This window comes from Aethalodelphis obliquidens, unplaced genomic scaffold (genome assembly GCF_003676395.1).
Source record: "Aethalodelphis obliquidens isolate GAN/ISIS:26980383/991018 unplaced genomic scaffold, ASM367639v1 scaffold48, whole genome shotgun sequence".
Taxonomy (NCBI): Eukaryota; Metazoa; Chordata; class Mammalia; order Artiodactyla; family Delphinidae; genus Aethalodelphis; species Aethalodelphis obliquidens.
The window spans coordinates 10,754,511-10,778,103 of record NW_020837992.1 but is presented as its reverse complement, the minus strand read 5'-3'; the positions used below and the strand labels follow the sequence as shown (position 1 = coordinate 10,778,103).

Sequence of the window (23,593 nt, the reverse complement as noted above, 5' to 3'; positions counted from 1 at the left end):
GTCATTAACCTTATTGTTCTTGAATTTTTAAATCCCTAAGGAAAAGTATGAAAGAAATTATTTCTAATAATAATAAATATGAACTCAACAAATATGTCTAGCACCATGCTAGGCACTGGGGATATAGCAGTAAACAACTCAGACAAAAATCATTGTTGCCTAAATGATGGTCTAAAATTTTGACAGGGACTTCCCCAGTGGCACAGTGGTTAAGACTCTGTGCTCCAAATGCAGGGTGCCCAGGTTCAATCCCTGGTCAGGGAACTAGATCCCACATGCATGCCGCAACTAAGAGTTCACATGCCACAACTAAGGAGCCTGTGTGCCACAACTATGGAGCCCCTGAGCCGCAACTAAGGAGCCTGCCTGCCACAACTAAGACCCATCGCAACCAAATAAATAAATAAATATAAAAAATAAAATAAAATAAAATTCTGACAATTTTCAGGGGGGAAAAAAAACATGCATGGCAGAGTAGATGAATGAACCCTTGGCACCCTCTGCTGGCACTCCGTCAAACTGCAACATATTCCACTATAGGATCTCAGGATCAATCAATTTTTTCTTATTAGAAACAGTAGCTTAAAAAAGAGCCTTTAAGAGTAATTTATATTTTATTTAGATTATTTTTTATGCTGATATTTATGATGCACAATCCATGTGCAAGTACCTGGCCACTAGGTGTCATGAATGCTCCATAATACTCTAAAAAAGGGTCCAGAGCTCAAGTCCTTTAAAAATATACAGCATATGACCCTGGAGACTCAGTGCTCTGAACCAATGAGCTTTTCGCTGTAAAATACGGGTGCTGAAGTCTAGCTTTGCTGCCAGTCCCAGCACTCTGTTTCTACATGAGTTCAAACCTTGCATCCCACACGGTTTGTAAATACTTGGAAAAGAAGCATACGAGAAACAGCGTATGTTCACTAAAGCACACGGTATTGATTTTGGCTAAATTAGCTCCATTTTATTTAATAGGTAGTTCTAATGGTACATCAGGGAATAGCATAAACAAAGCATAATCTGATTTCAGCAACATATTGGACAAGGTCATATTATCTTTAGAGACAAGATGGAGAAAGGTGGACTGAATTTTCAGTTAGGTGGGTTTGTAATTTACAGGAAAAAAATGGAATACAAAAAGCATTGAACGAATGAGTCTTAAGAACTTGGAGAGGAGTCTCCAACAGAAAGAAAGCCAGAGCTATATTCTCAGCACTGTCCTAGTCAAAAATCCTAATTCATGATCTGGTAAGAAGAGACTTCATCAAATATGCTAGCCAGTACAAGGATTCGGTGACCTTGTCACACCAAAACCAACAAGACAAAATGTAAAAGGATAAGTATAATTCTCTTATATGAGAAGGCGTGACTTGGCAGAAGTGCAACTGAAAATGAGCTTCACTGACAAGGAACTTTATTGATATAATAATAACAATTATTATTATAAGTTCACCATGTGCCAGGCACTATATGCCAAAACCTTTATAAAAATTATCACAGGTACTTCCCTGGTAGTCCAGTGGTAAAGAATCTGCCTTCCAACGCAGGGGACGCGGGTTCAATCCCTGGTCAGGGAACTAAAATCCCACATGCCGTGGGGCAACTAAGCCCACGTGCCACAACTATTGAGCTTGCGTACCTCAAAGAGAGAGCCCACATGCCACAACTAGAGAGAGAAAACCCATACACCACAACTAGAGAGAAGCCTGTGCACCACAACAAGAGAGAAACCCGAGCAGACCACACGCCGTAACGAAAAGATCCCACATGCGTCAACAAAGACCCCGTGTGCTGCAACTAACATCCGATGCAGCCAGAAAAAACAAGGAAAATAAATAAATAAAATAAATAAATATTTTTTAAAAATTATCACAAACTTTACAGCAATCCTATGACAAAGGCATTATTATTAACACCATTTTATTGATTAGGACACTGAAGTTCAGAAGTTAATTAAATAGCTCCAAAGCAACACAACCGGGATGTAGTAGAGCCAGGGTTTGAATCCAAGTCTTTCCAACTTAGAAAACCAAATTACAAACCCAGACTGCACAAAGAGAATAAATATATGGATCAAGGGAGATCATGTTCCTTCATACATCTAAGCCACAGTTACCAAGAATTTCTCGGTGCAAAGCACTGCACTAGAAGAATTCTAAAAATGAACCTGGACTACCACTTCCAGGTAGATGGAAGAGATGAACATTTCCCTCTACCTCCCACCAAGAATAATCCAAAACCTTGCACATTACATTAAAACAAACATTAAAAAGCTCTGAAAAAAAGAGAAGAAAGATTAACAAGAGACTTTGGAGCCCAAGGAAAAACAAGACAGTGCTGAAAGAAAAAAACTGTTAACCTTTAGAATCCTATACCCTGCAGAAATATCTTCCAGGAATGAAGAGGAAATCAAAACATTCCCAGACAAAAGAAAATTTAGAGGATTTGTAACTACACTAAAAGAATGGTTAAAGGATGTTCTCTAAACAGAAAGGAAATAATGAAAGAAGGAAATATGGAAGGAATCATGAAGGAAGGAACAATAAGTTAATGAACAATAAACATATATACAATAGGCTTTCCATCTCTTCTTCAGTTTTCTAAATTATGTTTGACAAGTGAAGCAAAAATTATAACACTGTCTGATGTGGTTCTAAATGTATGTAGAGAAAACACCGAAGGAAATTATACTATAAATGGGGGAGGGTATAAGGGCAAAAAGAGAAGTAAATTTTCGATAATTTATTAGCGTTGATAGAATGACAATACCAATAAACTGTGATAAATTGTATGTATATATACATTATCTAAAACAATCATTATAAAAGCTCTACCAAGAAATACACTCAGAAACACTATCAATAATTCAAAAGGGAATTCTAAAAAGTGTTCAAGTAACCTACAGGAAGGCAGGAAAAATGAAAGAGAAATGAAAAATGAAAGAAATAAAAAACAAAAAAAAGATGGAAGACTTAAGCCATGACATATCAATAATTACATTGAATATCAGTGATCTAAATATACTAATTAAAAGACAGATAGTGTTTCTAAAAGGGAATAGTGTTTTAAAAGAGTGGATTAAAAAATATGACCCAACTATACGCTGTCCACACAAAACTCACATTAGGCCTATTTTCTAATTTATAGTTAGGTCATACTTTTTAATTTAATAGCATAGATAGGCTGAAATTAAAAAGACAGAAAGAAATACATCATGAAACATAAACCAAAGGAAAGCTACAGTGGCTATATTACTACCAGATAAAGTAGACTTCAGAATAAAAAAAATTACCAGAGACACTGAGGGCTATTGCATAATGATAAGGGTCAATCCACCAAGAAGACATAGCAATCCTAAACGTGTATGGACCGAACTACAGAACTGCAAAATAAGTGAAGCAAAAACTGATAGAACAGAAAGGAGAAATAGACAAATCAACAATTATGGGAGACTTCAATATCCCTCTCTCAACAATTGCTAGAGCAACTAGACAAGAAATCAGCAAAGATACAGAGGAATTCAACAAAGAACGTTAACCAACAGGAGCTAATGACACTTTTAGAACATTCCATCCAACAAGAGAATATACATTTTTTTCCAAGTGCCTATGAAACATATACCAAGATAGACCATATACTAGGCCAGAAAACCCCCACAAATTTAAAAGACCTGAAATCATAAAGTATATTCTCTGAACACAGTGGAATCAAACTAGAAATCAATAACAAAAAGAGAAAAAGCTCCAAACACTTGGAAACTAAACAAGGTATTTCTGAATAATCAATGAGCCAAAAAGGAAGTTCCAAGAAAAAAAAATTTTTTTAGTACATTAAAGAATAAAAATTAAAATACAATATATCAGGGACTTCCCTGGTGGTGCAGTGGTTAAGAATCCGCCTGCCAATGCAGGGAACACGGGTTCAAGCCCTCGTCTGGGAAGATCCCACATGCCGCAGAGCAACTAAGCCCATGCACCACAACTACTGAGCTTGTGCTCTAGAACCCACGAGCCACAACTACTGAGCCCGCATGCCACAACTAGTGAAGCCCATGCGCCTAGAGCCTGTGCTCTGCAACAAGAGAAGCCACCACAATGAGAAGCCCACGCACTACAACAAAGAGTAGGCCCTGCTCCCCGCAACTAGAGAAAGCCTGTGCACAGCAACGAAGACCCAATGCAGCCAAAAATAAATAAATAAATGTTTTTAAAAATTATTTAAAAAAATACAATATATCAAAATTTGCAGAGCACAGTTAAAGCAGTACTGAGAGGGAAATTTATAGCATTAAATGTCTGCATTAGAAAAGAAGAAGTCTCAAGTCAGTAAGCTAAGCTCCCCACCTCAACAACCTAGAAAAAGAGGAGCAAAATAAACCTAAAGCAAGCAGAAGGAAATAACAGAGAGGAAAAAAAATTTAAAAATCAATGAAATTGAAAATAGGAAATAGAGAAAAATCAATGAATTAAAAAGCTGACTCTTTGGTAAGATCAATAAAAGAGCAACAAAACTGTCAAGTTCCTAGCAGTACTGACAAAGAGAAAAATAGAGAAGACACAAATATCAGAAATGAACAGGGAATAAACCTGACCTACAGACATCAAAAGAATAAGGAAATACTATGAACTCCACATGCACAAATTTGACAATTTAGATGAAATTTCCTCTAAAATCACAAAATAACCCAACTCATCCAATGTGAAATAAATAATTTTAATAGCTGTGTAACTATTTAAAAATTGAATTTATAATTTTAAATCTCCCAAAAAAGAAATCTCCAGGCCCAGATAGTTTCATGGAGAATTCTACCAAATGTATAAAGATGAAATAACACCAATTCTGCACAATCTCTTCCGAGAAGAGAAGGGAATGCTTCCCAATGCATTTTATGAAGCTAGTATTACCTCTGATACAAATACCAGACAAAGACAGTACAAAAAGAGAAAACAGCTGAACAACATCCCTCACAAATATAGACACGAGAATCCTTAACAAATTATTAGCAAATAAAAGTCAGAAATATATAAAATGAATTATACACCAAGACCAAGTATGGTCTACTCCAAGGATGAAAGACATTCAAATATCTGAAAAGCAATCATTGTAACCCATCATATTAACAAGCTATTATTTTATATAACTACACGAATCTATAATTATCTTAAAATAAAAAGGATTAATTTGAAAAAAAAGAAAGAAAGAGCCTGTTCCCAGGAAGCAAATAGAAGATACAGGTCTACCTACTACAGTGGTTTTTACCTAGAGATTTTATTAAAGGTAAATTCCATAGGCCCACTTCAGACATGAGTCTAAGAAGATTAATTCTGCAAGGTTCTCAGTGATTCTGACAATTAGCCAAGTGTGGGAACTACAAGAGCTAGAACATAAATAACGACAATAAAAGGGTCATAATGGGGATGGAAGCCAGGAGAAAAGACCTCACCACACTAAGAAATGAGAGGAGCTCACGGGATGGGGAGCAAGTCAAGAGTATTCCAAGAGGCGGGTATGCGGAGCAGAAAGGCAAATGTGAGCAGAACACTGACCCAGACACAGATTAGGTTCAAGAAACACCAAATAACTGCAGTTGGTCCTAGAAGATAATTCGTTTTGCTCTACACTTTTCTCCATATAACACACTATCTACGTGACTGGTACATCTACGTTACGTCCCCCATTATGATGACGCTCCACAAGGGCCATTCTTTTTGTCTATTTACTCACTGCTGCATCCCCAGGTCTAGAACAGTGGCTGACATACAGTAGATGGTCAATAAATATTTGTCAAATGAGTCAGTGAATGAATGAATAATAGAAAAAAGAGAAGAAAAGACTAGAGAGGTAGGTTGGGGGCAAAGCAACAACAACAAAGACAACCCCCAAATAACGGGCTATGAAGCTTGGCCTTAATTAGAGCCTTAGATTAAATGGTAGGAGTGTATACACTGGATCCCAGGAGTAGGTCTATTCAATTCTATCGTATGTCCTAAACCTCTTTTAAAGCTCCATGACTTTAAGTGCCTCTTTTATATATTAGGCACCTGCCAGGCACTGTACATACATAATCTTTATTCTTCACCACCCTCTGAGATATAAAAGAGATCAGTGACTTGCCCAGGTCCCTTGGCTGGGAAAATGTGCAGTCCGGATTTGACCCCAGATCTACCCAACTCTAAAAGAACTTACTGTTCAACTGCATCAATACCGCCTAGTATATAATAAGGTTCATTACTAATATTTATTTCACAAGTCTAAGTGCAGAGTACTCTTTCCAAAGAATGATATGAAAAAAATGGAGATTTATCAATAACTCATGAAAAGTCAAGTACCTTGGTTGATGCCTGGTCATACTGTGCAGTTGTTCTCACCAGTTCATCCCTGCTTTTGTTCAAAACTTTCTCTTTTTCGTTTAATTCCACTTTTGCTTTCTCCACTTGGAGTTGGAGTTCTTGAAGCTTGTTCACTTGGCCTTTCATTTCTCTTTCTTGTCCTTGCAGACGTAGTTCCAACTCACTAATCTTGCTCCTTAGCTCTTAAATCACAAACAAAACCCACACTTCAATTAACATATATTTTTCACAAAGACATTTACAACTAAACTCAGAATGTATCAACGTTACTCTGCTCTGAAATCTTTGGTGAGTCAAACATAAATCAATTCACATTAAACAAAGAAGCTACTTTAATTGGATTTAATTTCAATGTTTAGTCTTTATTGTTATTTGTATTCAAAAACCCTACAGAAAGCAGGAGAAACAAATTTTCGTAAGTTTTCACAGAGAAACTTGGGGGGGCAGAAATGTTTTTCTAAAATCGTGAATAGTATCTTATCGAGACTGCAAAAAGTGTACCACATATAACAGCCTGCACTAAAATTACCACTTGGTTTTATACACCCACAAACTAATATATTTTTTGTGCCCATATCAATGCAAATGAGTGCTAAGCAGTGAAAAATTCACCCTCCCACATTCTCTAGTAGCTTGTCCTCCAGTAAAGAGCAAGACAGTGTGAACCTCCTCTATTGCCAAAATTAACAACAATGTTTTTTTTCATTTTTTTCCTCACATATACACAATATTGGTTCCAATGGCACTGGCCATGGGACAGGTCTCACCAGTGCACACAGATGGTGATTTTCAATCTACCATAGCACTGGAAATTATCACAGTCTGCATACTAGATTCCAGAACACCACCTGGCACCCTTGGCTGTCAGCAGCAGCGTGGCGCAGCAGCCAAGGTTACAGGTTTCTCCCATACACACAACCTGGCAGCACACAGCAAAGCTCTCCTACAGACACATGCCGCACCTCTGGCCAAAACTGGCTTGTTTCATGGGCCACAAAAGGAGCCAGGGGAGAGCTGTGGGGAGTGTCAACTGTAACCCACCTACTTGCCCCGCTCTGGAAAGTCAAAGCCACTCACCCTACTTTTCAAGTCTTCATGGCACCAGCTCTATAGTACAAATAAAGGTACCTTTCTAAATGGTGATATCTTTTCTCATTATCCCAAAGACAGTATTTCACATCACCAGGCTGGGATGTTGATCACTGATGGGTCTAACAAAACACATGAGCACTTTCTAGGGCTAAAAATGTCCAGAAATTTCTAGACTTCTAAAATTATCTCAGGAAAATTTAATTTAGCTCAAGCAGTTACCTTGATTCTGGGCTTTGAATTGATCCAAAAGATGAGAATTGCTAGAATTATCACAGAAACTGCTATTAGCATCTCTATTCCCTATTTGCAAAGTTGATCTACTAAGAGTCACTTCTTGTTCCGCAGAAAAACTAGATGCAGAGAAATCCCTCCTAATTGGAGTTTTTAGAGCATTGGATGAAAGACGACTTGGGGTCTTTTCTTGTTGCCATGAGAACACAGATGATGAAGCCTGATGTCGGGCAATGTCCCGGTGATTCATGGTGCTTTGGGGAGTAGCCTGGCTTGCTTTCTGTAAAAACAGAAACTCTTTAGAGCCCTTTAGAAGTCAAAATATTTAAGACTATGTAGTAGACTCACAGACATAAAAAAGCAAACTTATGGTTACCAAAGGGGAAAGCAGCGGGGGTGGGAGGGCGGGTAAATGAGGAGTTTGGGATTAGCAGGTACAAACTACTACATATAATATAGATAAACAACAAGGTCTTACACACAGGGGACTACATTCAATGTTTTGCAATAAATTATAATGGAAAAGAATATGAAAAAGTATATATGTATATATAATGTATATAACTGAATCACCTTGCTATATACACCTGAAACTAATACAACATTGGAAATCAGTAATACTGCAATAAAAAAAAAAAGATTATGTGCTTATTTTCAAATAGAACATAAAGCCATGCCAAGAAGGTAACACTTCCACTGTGTACCAAGAAAGAACATTCATCAAGTCAAGGGGACCACTGGGTCCCAATAACCAGTGAGGAAATGTTCTAACGGTCAGACTTGGCACTGAAGGGTGAAATCAGTACCATCTGAGGCCCAATCTATTTTAAATGGGCTCAGTTTTTGTATTTATTCTGCATCCCTCATATACTTCATAAAAACACATGTGAGTACTCACTGCCATTTTGAATTCTGAAATTTGATTTTACTTTGCCCCTCCTTGGTCACCTCCCCCTGTAGCTTTGCACACTGAGACTCAAAATTCAATACTAACCTAAAGAACTCTTTCAAGAATCTCACATTCCACCATAACACTCTCCCCCCAAAAATGTCGTATGAGGTATTTTGTATCATATAATACACATTTGTGGATTTTCTGCTGTTTTGAATTCTTCTTTTTGTTCTTCTCTCTGCCTGCATTCTGAAAACTATCAAGGTGTGGCTATAGAAGCTGAGTTAATTTTGTTTGTTTGTTTGTTGTTGGTACGCGGGCCTCTCACTGTTGTGGCCTCTCCCGTTGCGGAGCACAGGCTCCGGACGCACAGGCTCAGCGGCCATGGCTCACGGGCCCAGCCGCTCCGCGGCATGTGGGATCTTCCCGGACCGGGGCACGAACCCGTGTCCCCTGCATCGGCAGGCGGACTCCCAACCACTGCGCCACCAGGGAAGCCCAAGTTAAATTTTTGATAGCAAGGGCTTTTCTTCCCACAGGGAAAGGTTTAAGGCTTCTGGAGACTCACAGTCCTCCACAAAATAACTCTGGGAACAGATGTCAGGGCCAGAATTGATACCAATGACTGAACTGGATAACAAAGCACATATTTCCAAGTCAGACCAGAGAATTATTATTTAATTTTATTCATCTTGTAAGCAATGCCTTTGCTACATATCAAAACCCTGGTGATCTCAAAACAAGGGTTAAAGATGTAAAAAGAATTTAAATTGTTAGAGCTCTAACAGGTATTTTTTTGATCCTCAGTATTTAAGGCATCTACGTATAAATTCAGCCTTAAACTGTTTGCTAAGTTGTGCCATCTCACCAAGTTCATATGTTTAGAATTGTGCCATTAAGTTCCAAACTGGAATTTTTTAAAAAACAAATAACAGCGGGCTTCCCTGGTGGCGCAGTGGTTGAGAGTCCGCCTGCCGATGTGGGGGACACGGGTTCGTGCCCTGGTCCAGGAAGATCCCACATGCCGCGGAGCGGCTGGGCCCGTGAGCCATGGCAGCTGAGCCTGCGGTTCCGGAGCCTATGCACCGCAACGGGAGAGGCCACGGCAGTGAGAGGCCCGCGTACCGCAAAAAAAAATAATAAAATAAATAATAAATAAATAACATCGTGCACAGAAATGGGAAAGGTATATTCTATAGACACCAGGTATTTTCTGGGTCAGTCCTGAAACTAAAAGCTGGGGTTTCCAAAATACGCATTTTGTTTATTTTATTGATGTTAAACAAATCTTTTCACCCACCTCTCTCTGCTTTTTTTACCCCTATCAAAATGTAATTTAAAACACTTGTCAGCAACTTATTTAAAAGAACTGGGGAGATTACGTTGATAACATTCTCACCTGAAATAAACAGTTCATTAATAATGACCCCCAAACCTCACGTCCCTGGTAGCAATCACCACATTCCATCAGAAGGCCTGAACAGGAAGCAATCGCCTCCAGGTTCCAAAGCTAGTGAGTGTCAGTTATGACTCTGGTCCCACCCTCTTGAAACTTCTTCTTTATCATTAGATCTTAACAGAGAAATAATTACATTACCACAGTTTCCACGGAATTCGGTGAACATTTAATATTTAGGGATAAAGTCATCTCCCCAATCTATTTTACTCTACTCTTGCCTATTTTAAAATTTAAAAATACCATAACCAATGAGCCAGGAACTTTATTTTCTCAGTGTAATAAAAATGTGCCAGCCCTACGTGAAGCAGATTTTTCTCTATCCTTGTTGCATCCTATATCAAAGTACTTCTTCAACTGCATACTCTATTAAAAGGCCCATAATTAATTTACCTTTGCCTGCAAGGCTTTCACCTCTGCCTCTAATCTTTTTCGTTCTTCAACTTCTTTATTATATTTTTCTTTTAGATCTTCATATTTGGAACCTAAACACAGACATTGAGATACAGTTTTACTTCGATCACTGATTTTGCAAAGAATCATTATGATAGATCGCCTAGAAGTGAGTATCTTAGTACATCAGATAGAAAGAATATTTTGGTTAAGGCAACGGATAGTGATCCAATTACTCAAATATCAAAATACATGGAAACATAGGTGTTTTAAATATTCCCAAACTGAATTATGTTTTAAAATACCATAGGATAAAGTGAAAAGTTTAAAGGCTTACTGATGGCTCAACATAGTTCAACAGATACACAAATGTATATGTAACTAATGGCTGCTTTTTTTTTAATGCTAAAATTAGAAGTTGAATTCAAAGTTGAATGAATTCATTTCTTTGGCAGAATTAAAATCTCAATAAAAGAGCTATTTATACAAAGGGAAAATATCCTTACCGCTATAATACTGGCTTGGTGTGAGTGGAGTTGCAAAAATTTTTTGTGGTGTAGTGCATGGACTCATAGAGACATCTGCAGACTGTGCAGCTTGTTGGCTTCTTTCAAGTTCAGATTTACACCTATGAGAAAAGGACCCGAGAGGATGGCAAATCAGAGCAACAGCTGTAGAATACCAACACCATACGTTCTCAGAAAGCGATAAACTTACAAAAAAACCAACCCTCTAAGAATTCTTACCACTTCATTTATCCAACAGACATTTAATAAGAACTAATTTATGAGACAGTCCTTTGTCTTCAAAGGAACTCAGTCTAGTTAGGAAAACAGAACTATAGACCAGTAATTACAACGTGATAAAGACGATAATGAAGATCTGTAATAACCACCACAGTAGCAAAGAAGAGTTGAGAGGGTTGGGACACATTCCAATGAAATTTTATATTCTAGGCCAAAGAAAGACACAGTGCTACAAAATACCAGCATTTCAGAAACACAGGAGGAAATTGGAGCATGGGCTCAAATCATAAAACCGGATGGCATTACTTATAATATTGTCATTATAAAAACAGAGATTTGGGGCTTCCCTGGTGGCGCAATGGTTGAGAGTCCACCTGCCGATGCAGGGGACACGGGTTCGTGCCCCAGTCCGGGAAGATCCCACATGCTGCGAAGCGGCTGGGCCCGTGAGCCATGGCCGCTGAGCCTGCGCATCCGGAGCCTGTGCTCCGCAACGGGAGAGGCCACAACACTGAGAGGCCCGCGTACCGCAAAAAAACCAAAAACAAACAGAGATTTGATATACATATCACGTCTTTTGTGATATTTTTAAAACACATTTTAAAAATCAAGTTAACGTAATGCATCTAGAAAAGATACTGACAGGAAACAGATCCAAAGAACTGGAGAAAGTGAGCTATATACAGTCGTCCTTGGGATCTGTGGGTTGTTGGTCCCAGGACACCTTCAGATAACAAAATCCAGGGATGCTCAAGTCCCTTATATAAAACAGCAGTCGTACACTCAGCCCTCCATATCTGTGGGTGCAGAACCTGTGGATACGAGGGCTGACTGTATTGTATATGTGTACAGAGTATCCCTACCATTTCAGTTGTAACACCCTTCAGAAGCAAACCTAAGAGAGGACTCAATTCCTGCAAGTCTCCAATGTCTCTGAGTTTAACTTAACACAAGAAATAAAATGAACACCCTAGTAGAATGGCTAATGATGTGCACCATTCTCTTTGCCAAGGACACATTACTCAAAGCAGGGAGTGAAGAAAGTAGTGAAGAAAGTGCCTCAGTGCCCTAGCTCTGCCTGCTCCAAATTCAATCCGGGAAGGAAGCAGCAATGTATGAGCTGAAAATGGCTGCTCAGCAAATCAAATTGTCACATTCGAATTTATAACAGGTAAGAGTCCTCCAACAGAAATGTTGTATTAGCATGAAAAAAGTAACAAGAAATAAATGAATTTAATCTTAATATTTAACTCAATATTTTCCATATTGTAATTTCAACTTATAATCATTACAAAAATCATTAATAAGATATTTTACATGTTTTTGTACTAAATCTTCAGAATTTGGACTGGGTTGTGTCCTTCCAGCACACCTCAATTGACACTAGCCACATTTCAAGTGTTCAACAGCCACATGTAACCAGTGGCTACCATATTGGACACTGCAGGTCTATAGACTTCCAAAGGTGTAAAAAGGTTGGTAAAACTCCAGAGATGAATTTTGAAGAACTTTGCAAAACTGATGTTTCTTTGCCCTCTCAAATTCACATCTTTTCAGTAAAAAAAAAAAAAAAAAAAGTTTATTAATTTTAACTATTAAATAAAAGTATACCCTATTATTTTTATAAACCTTTGTATCTCCTGTCTCCTAGGGAGAGAAAAAACACAAATCACCACCACCAAAACAAAACAAAGCAAAACACAAAATTAAGCTGTTTTCTCCTAGGTCTAATTTAACTATATGAGATTGCTAATCACCAGTTTTTATTTGTTTGTTTTTGTTTGTTCATTTTTTGTTTTGTTTTAAAAAATAATTTATTGAGGTGAAATTCACATAACATAAAATTAACCAGATTAAGTGAACAATGCAGTGGCATTAATTACACTCACAGTGTTGTACAACTACCATCTCTATCTACTTAAAAGCCATTTCTATCATTCCATAGTAAAGCTCTTTAACCATTAAGGAATTTCTCCCCAGTGCCATCTTCCCCCAGTCCCTGACAACAACCAGTCTGTGTTCTGTGTCTATTATTCACCAGTTTTTGACCAACATTTCAAATGTTCAACCTAACTCGTTCAAGATGTACCTGAAATCGGTGGCCATTGATGGAAAAAATAAGTTCCTGCCCTGTACCTGAAGGTTACCAGTGAAAAATTTTAAACTACACTCGGGGCTTCCCTGGTGGTGCAGTGGTTAAGAATCCGCCTGCCAATACAGGGGACACGGGTTCGAGCCCTGACCCGGGAAGATCATACACGTTGTGGAGCAACTAAGCCCGTGTGCCACAACTACTGAGCCTGTGCTTTAGAGCCTGCGAGCCACAACTACTGAAGCCCACGTGCCACAACTACTGAAGCCTGCATGCCTAGAGCTCGTGCTCTGCAAAAAGAAGCCACGATAATGAGAAGCCTGCGCACCGCAACAAAGACCCAACACTGCCCCAAAAATTAAATAATTAAAACTATACTCAATAGTTATTGTAATCTATAGGTCTTATACCCTTAACAATTTTTATACTATAGAAGAGTATACTCAATAGTTTTTATAGTCTAAAGTCTATACAGTTTGTAAACTTTTATAAACATCTATATCTATCAACATCATAGATAATAAAAATATTTTTAAACTAAATGTGCTATGAGGGTATCCTAATCCCATGATGACGATAATAACTAACAACTGATAATATTAATGCTAACATTTAACCATTGCTACATGTCAGATACAACCATGAACTATATCTGCAGGCACTGCTACCAAATGGCACTTTTCAATGAAATAGGGAAATGTATACAAAAGCATTTTTTCTCAAATGTTAAAAAATACTAACATTTCTGTCTAAATTAAATTATTAAAACCAATTAATAAAGTAAATTATTAAAACCAATATTTCTAACATTGGCAGCCAAAATGTTCTTTTCAAAGAAATGATTATTCTAGCATACTGAAGTGAGCTTCCTACTTCCCGAGCACCTGCTTTCCAAAACAAATGCCTCTCTTTCATTCATTCATTCAACAAATATTTGAGGACCTACAATTGCCAGGTGCTAGGAATAGTGATGAACACAGACCAGGATAGAGTTTAGGAAAACAAAGAACTCAACAAGACAGAAATTTATTTATCATTCTAACATGGCAAATTATAGATAGCCACCTTCCCACACGGATAGGAAACAAAATTAGAAAAAGATTTCTGTGCACTTAAATTATCAGCTTCACCAAAAGACAAGCATATAGTTGTCCCTAACAATCTACCTGCAGAAGATTGGTTCTAGGACCCCCTTGAATACTAAAATGTGCAAATGCTCAACTCTCATATAAAATCACATAGGTAGTATTTACGTATAACCTATGTATATCCTCCTGTATACTTTAAATCATCTCTAGGTTACTTATAATACCTAATACGATGTATATGCTATGTAAATAGTTGCCTGCACGCAGCAAACTTAAGTTTTGCTTTTGGAACTCTCTGGAATTTTTTTCAAATATTTTTGACCCTTGGTTGGTTGAATCTGTGGATGCAGAACTCATGGATATGGAGGGCAAACTGTAATTTTTAAACGTTTTAACTTTCAAAAGTATGTTTCCTTTGTAGGTAGAATTAAGATTATTGTAGCTATGCCAGGAAAAAAAATTCTTGGCATCAAAATATTTATTAATTACAAATGGAAAAACAGTAACTTTATAATGCAGAAACCCAGATAAACACCCTAACAAGCGATCAGTTTAAAAGTCAAATTAAATCATGTACACTCTGATATGATGCACGTCACTACTATACACGTCACTATAAAGGTGTGTCACTACCTCTGTGGTATTCTTACCAAAAATTCATAACCTCAATCTGACCCAGTGATTCTCCATCCGGGATGAATTTGCCCTCCCAAAGGACATTTGGCAATGCCTGGCAACATTTTTGACTGTCAAAATTTGGAGGTGGTGTAAGTGCTACTGGCATCTAGTGGGTAGAGGCCAGGAATTCTAAGTATCCTACAATGCAGCCTACAGGGCAGCCTTCCACAACAAAGAATAATCCAGTCCAAAATGTCAATTCTGCCATTGTTGAAAAACAGCAGACGAACCCAAATTGAGGACTATTCTACAATAAAGGAGACTAGTGCTCTTTAAAAATGTCCAGGTCACAAAAGACAAGAAACCATCAGAGCTTATAAAAAAAAGTAACTAAGACCCAGCGCAGCCAAAAAAAAACAAAAAAAAAAAAAAAAAAAGTAAGAAAACATCAACTAAACGCAGTGTGGAATCCTGGATCAGATCCTGGAACAGAAAAAGGCCATTACTGGAAAAATGAGTGAAATTCCAATAAAGTCTGTAGTTTAGTTAATAGTATTGAATTAATGTTTATTTCTGATTTGGTCATTGTACTCTGGTTATGTAAGATGTTAACAATTGTTTCTGGAAGTCTAAAGTTATTTCAAAACAAAATTTTTTCTTAAAATTTTTGGGTGTATATTCATGGAATTAACAATAGGGCAATTTGCTAAAGTCTTTTTTGCTTTTAGTGTTTATCACTCCTTGTTATTCTGACAAAATTCCACTACTAGAACAAGAAGATTCCATTTATAAGCCAGCAGTGCTCAAGTCCCATTAAATTTATTTTGAATAATGCCTCTAGTTGTTTGGGGGATTTTTTTTTTAATGGAAAAGTAGTAATAAGCACCTTTTTTTATTGCCTAAATATGGAATTGATATTGGTGAATTGATTATGTAATACTTAAGATGGAAGATGGGTCTCTTGGATGGGGACCTCAGTAGGAAAGTCTTCTAGACCTTCACTTCCCTCCTCTCCAGCTGAGATTCCATGGCACCCAACTTCAATCACTCTCTTCCAATATCCTCAATTATTCCACTGTCTTCTATCCCATCACCCTCGCCCAAAAACCCTAAATCGATCCTCCTGTATACCTTCTCAGCATTTATATGCTAAAGAAAGGAAAAAAAAAAAAAACTCATTAAACGCTATAGATTGGTCCCACTATAAATTCCTGGCCTCCAATCTCAACTGAGCCCTCAGTGCTCCTCAGTCCTTTTGAAGTTCCCTAGTTCTCTGGTTCTCTACAACAGCTTTTCCACACAGAGAAAACAGAAGCCATCAATATAAGCCATGCTTTAACTTCCCTCCATTTTTTCAGTAACCACTGTTGATAGTTTTGGTATTATTTATTATTGCATACCCTAGTAACAAACACAGTGCCTGGCACATGAAGCAACTTAATAAACATATACTGAATAAGTAAATGAATAAGCTAGCAACCATTTAATAAATTTATATAGTACTGAGCCATGCAACAATAGGACTGAAGCATATAAGAAAAGAATTAATCTTCCTCAAATCATTGCTCATTCCACTGGAAAGAAAAAAATGTCAATGTGTAATAATTACACCATAAAAGGAAAAGATAGCTGCATCTGATGAATATATACAAAGACATCTATAATAAATACCATTCCCAAAAAAGTTACCTTTTAAGTTCCTGTTCCAGTTTTTCTATTTGCTTTTTGCTTGTGTTCAGTTGTCCTTCTTGGAAATTCACTTGTGACTCCTTGACTTGAAGTTCGTGAGAAATCTTCTGCTTAGTCTTCTCCAGATTTTCACATATTTCCATCAAGCTTTGGTTCTCCCTTTTCAGGTTTGCACCCTCAGCTTTTTCATTCTCAACCTAATGCAGATTATTCAAAAGGAACTAGGTCTCTTACTCATGAATTTACCAAATAGTATCTGTTAATCTAACACTGATGACTAATTTTCTGAGATATGTTTGAAAAAATACAGAAGTCAGTGCTTGATGTACACCGAAATTTTAGGTGATCTCACTTTGAAGCCTACTGATAGAAAAGTTTTGCAAAGTCATGTATTACAGTCTTTGGTTAGGGCTACACAAACCCATCCTAGAAAGAGAGGCTTTAATAGGCTTTCAAGAATTAAAAAATCAAAAATAAATCTTATAAACCCTCCCTTAGCTATTCATTTTCAAGTTCAGCTGCTAAAGCCAGTTACTGTAAGAAACTGAAAAATTCTCCCACTAGCAAAAACATTTTAGGAGCAGTAATTGTATTACTATGGGTTGGCTAATGCAAAGATACGAAAGAAGTACTATTTAAGTTTCCATTTACTAGTCCTGGAGAGAGGTGGGAATACCAAGGTGAAAAGCTCACTCTCAGAAAGTGATATCTATTTGGACTGCAAAGTGCTCTAATATTGATCCCAGATTCGGAGCCAGAGATTTTCGGCCATTTTAGTGCAGAAAGCAAAAGCAATGCCCAATTCTTGGTCCTAAACAGAAGTGAAAATGGAACTCAGCAGCCCTACACATTAGCAGGTAAGCAGAAATGAAAACAAAGAACGGAGAAAATGAGGTAATTAAAATAAAAATGACTCAACAGGGGAGGGGACTTCCCCTGTGGTCCAGCGGTTAAGACTCAGCTTGAGCTTCCACTGCAGGGGGCGCGGTCCCATCCCTGGTCGATGAACTAAGATCCCACATGCCACGTGGTGTGGCCAAAAAAAAAAAGAAAAAAAAGATTCAATAAAGGAGAGGAGGGGGGATTACCACCTGAAGATGGCAAAATCATTTTTCTCTAAATTGAAAAGACCAAGACAAAACCATTCATCCAAATAATGAGAGAACAGTTTTAAATACCAGCATTTCAGTGATACCTTCTGTTTTTGCTTCTGCAACGCAGCCTCCAGAGTTTCAAGTTGAAACTGCCTTTGCTGCCTTTCTTTCTTCAGTTTGTCGAGCTGTCCTTCAAGCTCTTGAATTTTCTGAAGAGCTCTTGTAGGCAGGCCTTCCTTCCATTCTTCCAAAGCCCAGCTCATTTTGCTCTCCTTTATTATTCAAACATTTATAAATAAACTGAAAAGAATAAACAACCTGTTGGTCTTACTATAGTAAAAAGAAACTTACTGTCTCAGAGACTAACTAATCTACATAACCACCTCTAAGAATCAAGTTTCAAAACTTCATGTTTCAAAAGATAACAAAGTATAACATCCATCTTCTCCACCCTCTGCAAGGTGACTACTAATAACTGACTGTGAAGTGTCAATAGTACACAGTATGCTTGTTTGGCTTCCCCTTGCTTTCTGGTTTTCTTATATCTCATTTTTGACTCTTATATGGCTACCTGCTTTCTACCACTCAGTTTGTTTCCATTGTACAAGACATGAATATTTTGCTATAAGGTTTCTGGTGAAATAGGTCTTACAGGACAAATAAAATGCATGATAAGTTACTTTGCAAATGCTCTTCTTTCCTCTCTTCATGTCATTAATTCCCACTCATACTCTGTCCCTCTTCCTCCAGGAAGCCTTCCCTGAGGACAACCATCATAATCTGGTCATATCTCCCCATCAAAGTCTCTCATGGCACAGGTACCTCCTTTTCCTCCCAAGAGGTTATCATTTGTTGAGTCAATGCATGCATGAACAAAGGGTGAATGCCATACTAGCACTAGAATCACTGCAAAATGCAGTAAAGTCATTCTCCAGACAGACCCTGACCAGGAATCAGGTATATGGCCTTAGTGATTCAAATCCCTGCTCAGCAACCTACAAGATGCGTGACCTTGGGCATGTTATTTAACACCTCTGTGCCTTGGTTTCCTCATTTGTAAAATGGGAATAATAATGGTGGTGGTTCCCTAAAGCTTTAGAACAGTATCTCCTGGTAAGCTTTCCATACATATTAGCGATTGTATTAGTCACTGAAAACGCTTTTTCATTTGTATACTGATGCCTGTGGCGCCAAGATAGAAATGGCCTACCTCTTTCTCAGGCATATCTTAGAAAATTTAAATCAGCTGGGAGACAAGTATGGCAATTATTCTTTATTCATTAGCCTTTAGAACTCAAATGAAAGAAAAAGCATTCATTTTCCAGTTCCTTTAGCAACAGGATGAGAATCTGTTTTTTACTAAATGAAGTCCACAACCATTTTTAGCGTTTTGTTTCAGTCGACTTTATCAATGACATTTTTTATCAGATTAATAAATAGTTGATGAAAGTACTAAGTATAATAAAACTTTTTCCAAATATTAAAAGAGAAGGAAGGGTCTCGGAAAACACATACTTTAGTATCAAGCCTTGGAGAGCTGTTTTCTCTGCCATTCTCACCTCCCACCCCACCCTTTTAGTTCTTTGAACACAACATCTTAAACTCCATTCCCATTTACCCAAAAACTACTTAAAGGAGTCTCATGCCACTCCACCAACAAAGGACAATTTACACTGCCCCAATAGGCTACTCCTTCTATTCCAAACTAGCTTGCTCATTCAGGGGTTCATGGGTGGGTATAGCATACCTCAGAGGCACACAACTACAACTCCTAAACAATTCTGCCAGCCACTGAAATCATGACATCCGTACACCATAGCGAACAAAATATTAAAAGGAGCAATTTAAAAAGATGATAGAGATGATGGAAATAAACAGAAGGAAGACTGGCAAGTTAAATGCTTTTCCATTTCCAAAGTCTAAGACACAGCAACAAATAAATGGTTAAAGCAATCACCAGACCCAAGCTAATTTTGATTAGAGGGAACTTTGACAGATTAAGGCATCAACCATTCAACAATCTCTATGGAGCCACTGGGAGAAAAGGACAAAAAATGCAATCCTCAAAGATGTGAGGGGCAAAGGGATGGAAGTGGGGGGCAGGGGTGGGTGATGTAGAAAAGCCCTGGATATCGAGGTTCCTGCAAAAAAGATCTGCAGGACTATCCTCCTTCCAGAAAATGCTGTTTCTGTCTTAACCGTGGGGAGGACACTCTCCATGCCCGAATCACTCAACCCCAGAAAGTGCCCGAGGAAGCTCTTTTGTGACCTTGTGACTCGCCCACCCCCGGCACGGCAGGCCCGTTTTGCGCTTTCCCTTTATCAGAATTCCCCATCTCCACCAAGAAACCCAAGTTCCCGCCTAAAGTGCCACCGCGGAGCCTGTGAATGAAAACTCTGCCTGCTCGTCTAGACCAGGCTCAAAGTCATTTATTTCTGAGTCCTCATCCCATAGCGGAGCCAGGAACACAGGCGCAGCCAAATGAACGTGGAAGGCGTGAGAGAAATGCTCTCGCAACTAACAATAGGCACACCAACCTGCTGCCCGGATCAAAACCCTCAGAACTAAAGTTTGCATTTCCTCCACGCAACAAGGGACCGGTGTCCAAATTTCAAATAGGCGCGGAAGGCTGCTAGTAAATACCTGCTGATCTCCCAAGTCTTTTACCTTACAAAGGAGGAAATTGATCCTCCAAAGGGCAAGCCCGTGACCGAGCAGGGCCTCCGGACACTAGTGCGAGCCCATTTTTACCAGGAGCAGAGGGGGGCCGACACCACAAAGAACTTGGCCCGGGGCCGATTCCCCAGCTCCGTCAGAAGGGAAGAGGCGGCGGCCCGCTGCAACTTCAGTGCCTAGGAGGGCGATTCCACAGGCATCCCCGCCCAGTAACCCCCTGCAGAAGGCCAACAGCTCCCTCACTCTCGCCGCCAGAGCCGGGACCCAAGCAGAACGCTCACCTTGCTGGCAGAGTCGGGAAAAACCCGACTCAGAGAGTCGGGCCCTAGTACAGCCGCCGCGGGCTGGAGCACAGATTCCAACTCAAACTGCCCGCGACCGCCACCCGTTTTCGATTCGCTCGCTTCCGGCCCAGACCAAACTCATCTCAAAGCCTATTGGTCACTGTCATCAGCTGTCAGCCAATCCTCTTCCGCGCACTCGGAATGCCACCTTTGATTGGTCCTTTCGGATGGATTTAAAAATCAAGCCACCAAAAAAAAAATAAAAATCAAGCCACAGGAGCAGAGCGGCGGATGCTGGTGCTACAGGGTGTTTTGTTGTTGTGGGGAGGCGGAGTCCACGTGCTTTAGCTGAGGCTGGGAGGCGTTATGAACCGCTCTTTCCGCAAAAGCCAGGGAATGGGCAGACTGATTAGGAGGGTGAGGCCTATCGGCTACAGCCCGCTGGAGTGTGCTGTCTGGTGAAAACTCAATACTGTACACACATATCTACTTATTTATTAAATATATAACTTAGGACATAAATACTAAGTACTGTGCTGCCATGTGTTCTTCATCCCGTGTCATTCTTAACAATTCTTTGAGGAAAATATTCTTATTTTTATTTAAAAGTTAACTGAAGCACATAGAAGCTAAGTCATTTGAAATTGAATCTAGAACATGCAGGATCTCACTCTTAACTGCTGTTCTCTATTGATCATATTCTAAAGAGGTGATTCTGAACATCTGTTAGCCGGGATTCCAGGGGAGAACACTGTAGCCAGAAAAATCGTCGAAACAGGATGCAACCTCTCCTTTTCTATGAAGCTCACTAGTATTGTGGGTATTTATGTACCCGTTTTATTTCTCTCAACTAAAAATAAGCTTTAAAGGCAGGAGCAAAACAATGAATTGTTAAGTTAATATATCTCTGATGTTGTTGTCTTCCTCAATAGATTCCAATCTTTCTGTCTCCCTCTCTTTATCTTTTATTAGACCGTTCCTGCAGCCCCTTACCTTTCACTGAAATTCTGCTCATCCTTCAGTACACCATTCAAATGCCACTTTCTTCTTAAAATTTCGCTATTCCCACCCACCCCTTAGAAATAATAATTTCCTAGGCCTTTCCTAGAGCTTGGTTTATACTTTTAGGATTTTTGCCATGTCTTATAATAGATGGGTAGATAAATATAGTTATACATATAGATATCTATGTTTACGTCTGGCTCCCCTTCAGACTCAGAAAATCCTGTAGATTAAAATCTTTTTAAATTCATCTTTGCATCCCTAGTAACTCCCTAGTAATTTTACACATAGAACTTAAAAATAAAATTATCTTGGGAAGTAAAACTGCCAGCTGGAGAAAGGCCTTGTTCTCCAGTCTCCTTGAAGCCCCAAGGAGAGAGGAGGGAGCAGGTAAGGGAAGAGAATTTTATGAGACACTCTTCCTTATCAGTCTAGTATCTGGCTGTTTGGGGATTTGAACCAAATTCTGACGCCAACAACAATTCCAACTATGTTGCTTCCCAGGGTAATTATTCGACTATGTATTAGCTGCCTAAGGAAAACAGAACTAGAAAAACGTGTAATAGAGGATTCTCAAGGTTTGAATGAGATATTTGCAGTTACTATTCTTTCATTCATTACTAAGCAGATGTCTATTAGCGACCACTGTATAGCCAAGCTTTGTGCTACACTAGTCTATAATAAATAATAAAGAAATACATTCACTTCTTGGACAAGGGAATTATGTGATGGAGACTATTGTAGCAACTTCAGTGATATTTCTGTGACTTAAATTTTATGATTCCCTTCCCCTGCCTCTATTTTTCCCCAGCTTTGTTTTTGGCTAGCACCATAACTAGAGGAACTGATGAAATAGCAGAGGATACTGAGGCACAATTGTTAGAGAGGATTAATGAGTCACCGTGGTACGCAATCCAGGTTGACAAGTCTACCGATGTTGACAACAAGGCAACAGTGTTTGTTTTTGTGCGATATATTTTTCAGGAGGATGTGCATGAGGATATGTTATGCGCACTTTTGTTGCCAACCAACACCACAGCTGCAGAATTATTCAAGTCCTTGAATGATTACATATCAGGAACACTGAATTGGTCATTTTGTGTCAGTATATGCATGGACGGAGCAGCTGCCATGACTGGACGGCTTTCTGGTTTCACTACTCGGGTCAAAGAGGTCGCCTCTGAATGTGAGTCTACAGACTGTGTCATCCACAGAGAAATGCTGGCTAGCCGAAAAAGTCAACTGAACTTAACAGCGTTTTGCAGGATGTGATTAAGTTGATAATGAACAATTATCAATATTATTATCAATTAATATTATCATGTATTAAAATACATGCCCTTAGCTCACGTCTATCTGCACAACTCTGTGAGGTGACGGACGCAGAGCACACACGTCTTCTCTTAGACACAGAAGTGAGATGGCTTTCTAAGGGTAGATCACTGGCCAGAGTTTTTGAGTTATGAGAGCTGCTCTAGAGATTTCTTTTAGAAAGAGTCACCACTGGCAGCACATTTCAGTGACACAGAATGGGTCGCAAAACTTGCTTACTTGTGTGACATATTCAACCTGCTCAATGAACTCAATCTGTCACTTCAGGGGAGAACGACAACTGTGTTCAAGTCGGCAGATAAAGTGGCTTCATTCAAAGCCAAACTGGAATTCTGGGGGCGATGAGTGCACATTGGGATTTTTGACATGTTTCAAACATTAGCAGAGATTTTGAAAGAGACTGAGCCAGGGCCTTCTTTCTCCCAGCTGGTGCCTGATCAGCTATCTCAGCCTTCAAAAGACTTTGAGCGTTACTTCCCAACCACAAAAGACCCCCGAACTGGGAAGGAATGGATCCGTGACCCATTTGTGAATAAGCCAGGTGAATCGACTTT

At 38.8% G+C, this 23,593-nt stretch overlaps 1 protein-coding gene across 4 annotated transcripts in view; it reads right to left on the bottom strand.

Annotated features, from left to right (window-relative positions):
- CENPF (centromere protein F) overlaps window positions 1–20,819 on the bottom strand; it is a 61,241-nt gene extending 40,422 nt beyond the window's left edge. For 3 of the 4 annotated variants that reach the window (XM_027082980.1, XM_027082981.1, XM_027082982.1), the window contains exons 1-7: window positions 20,703–20,818; window positions 17,846–18,044; window positions 16,651–16,847; window positions 10,924–11,045; window positions 10,418–10,509; window positions 7,665–7,956; window positions 6,333–6,535 (exon numbers count right to left, since the gene is read on the bottom strand). In XM_027082980.1, the coding sequence (XP_026938781.1) occupies window positions 6,333–6,535; window positions 7,665–7,956; window positions 10,418–10,509; window positions 10,924–11,045; window positions 16,651–16,847; window positions 17,846–18,007 (1,068 nt within the window). In that variant the 5' untranslated portion in view covers window positions 18,008–18,044; window positions 20,703–20,818. Of the gene's footprint in view, window positions 1–6,332; window positions 6,536–7,664; window positions 7,957–10,417; window positions 10,510–10,923; window positions 11,046–16,650; window positions 16,848–17,845; window positions 18,045–20,702 lie in introns of all 4 variants that reach the window. The other variant, XM_027082983.1, reaches the window with a different exon arrangement.
- Window positions 20,820–23,593: the final 2,774 nt, after the last annotated feature.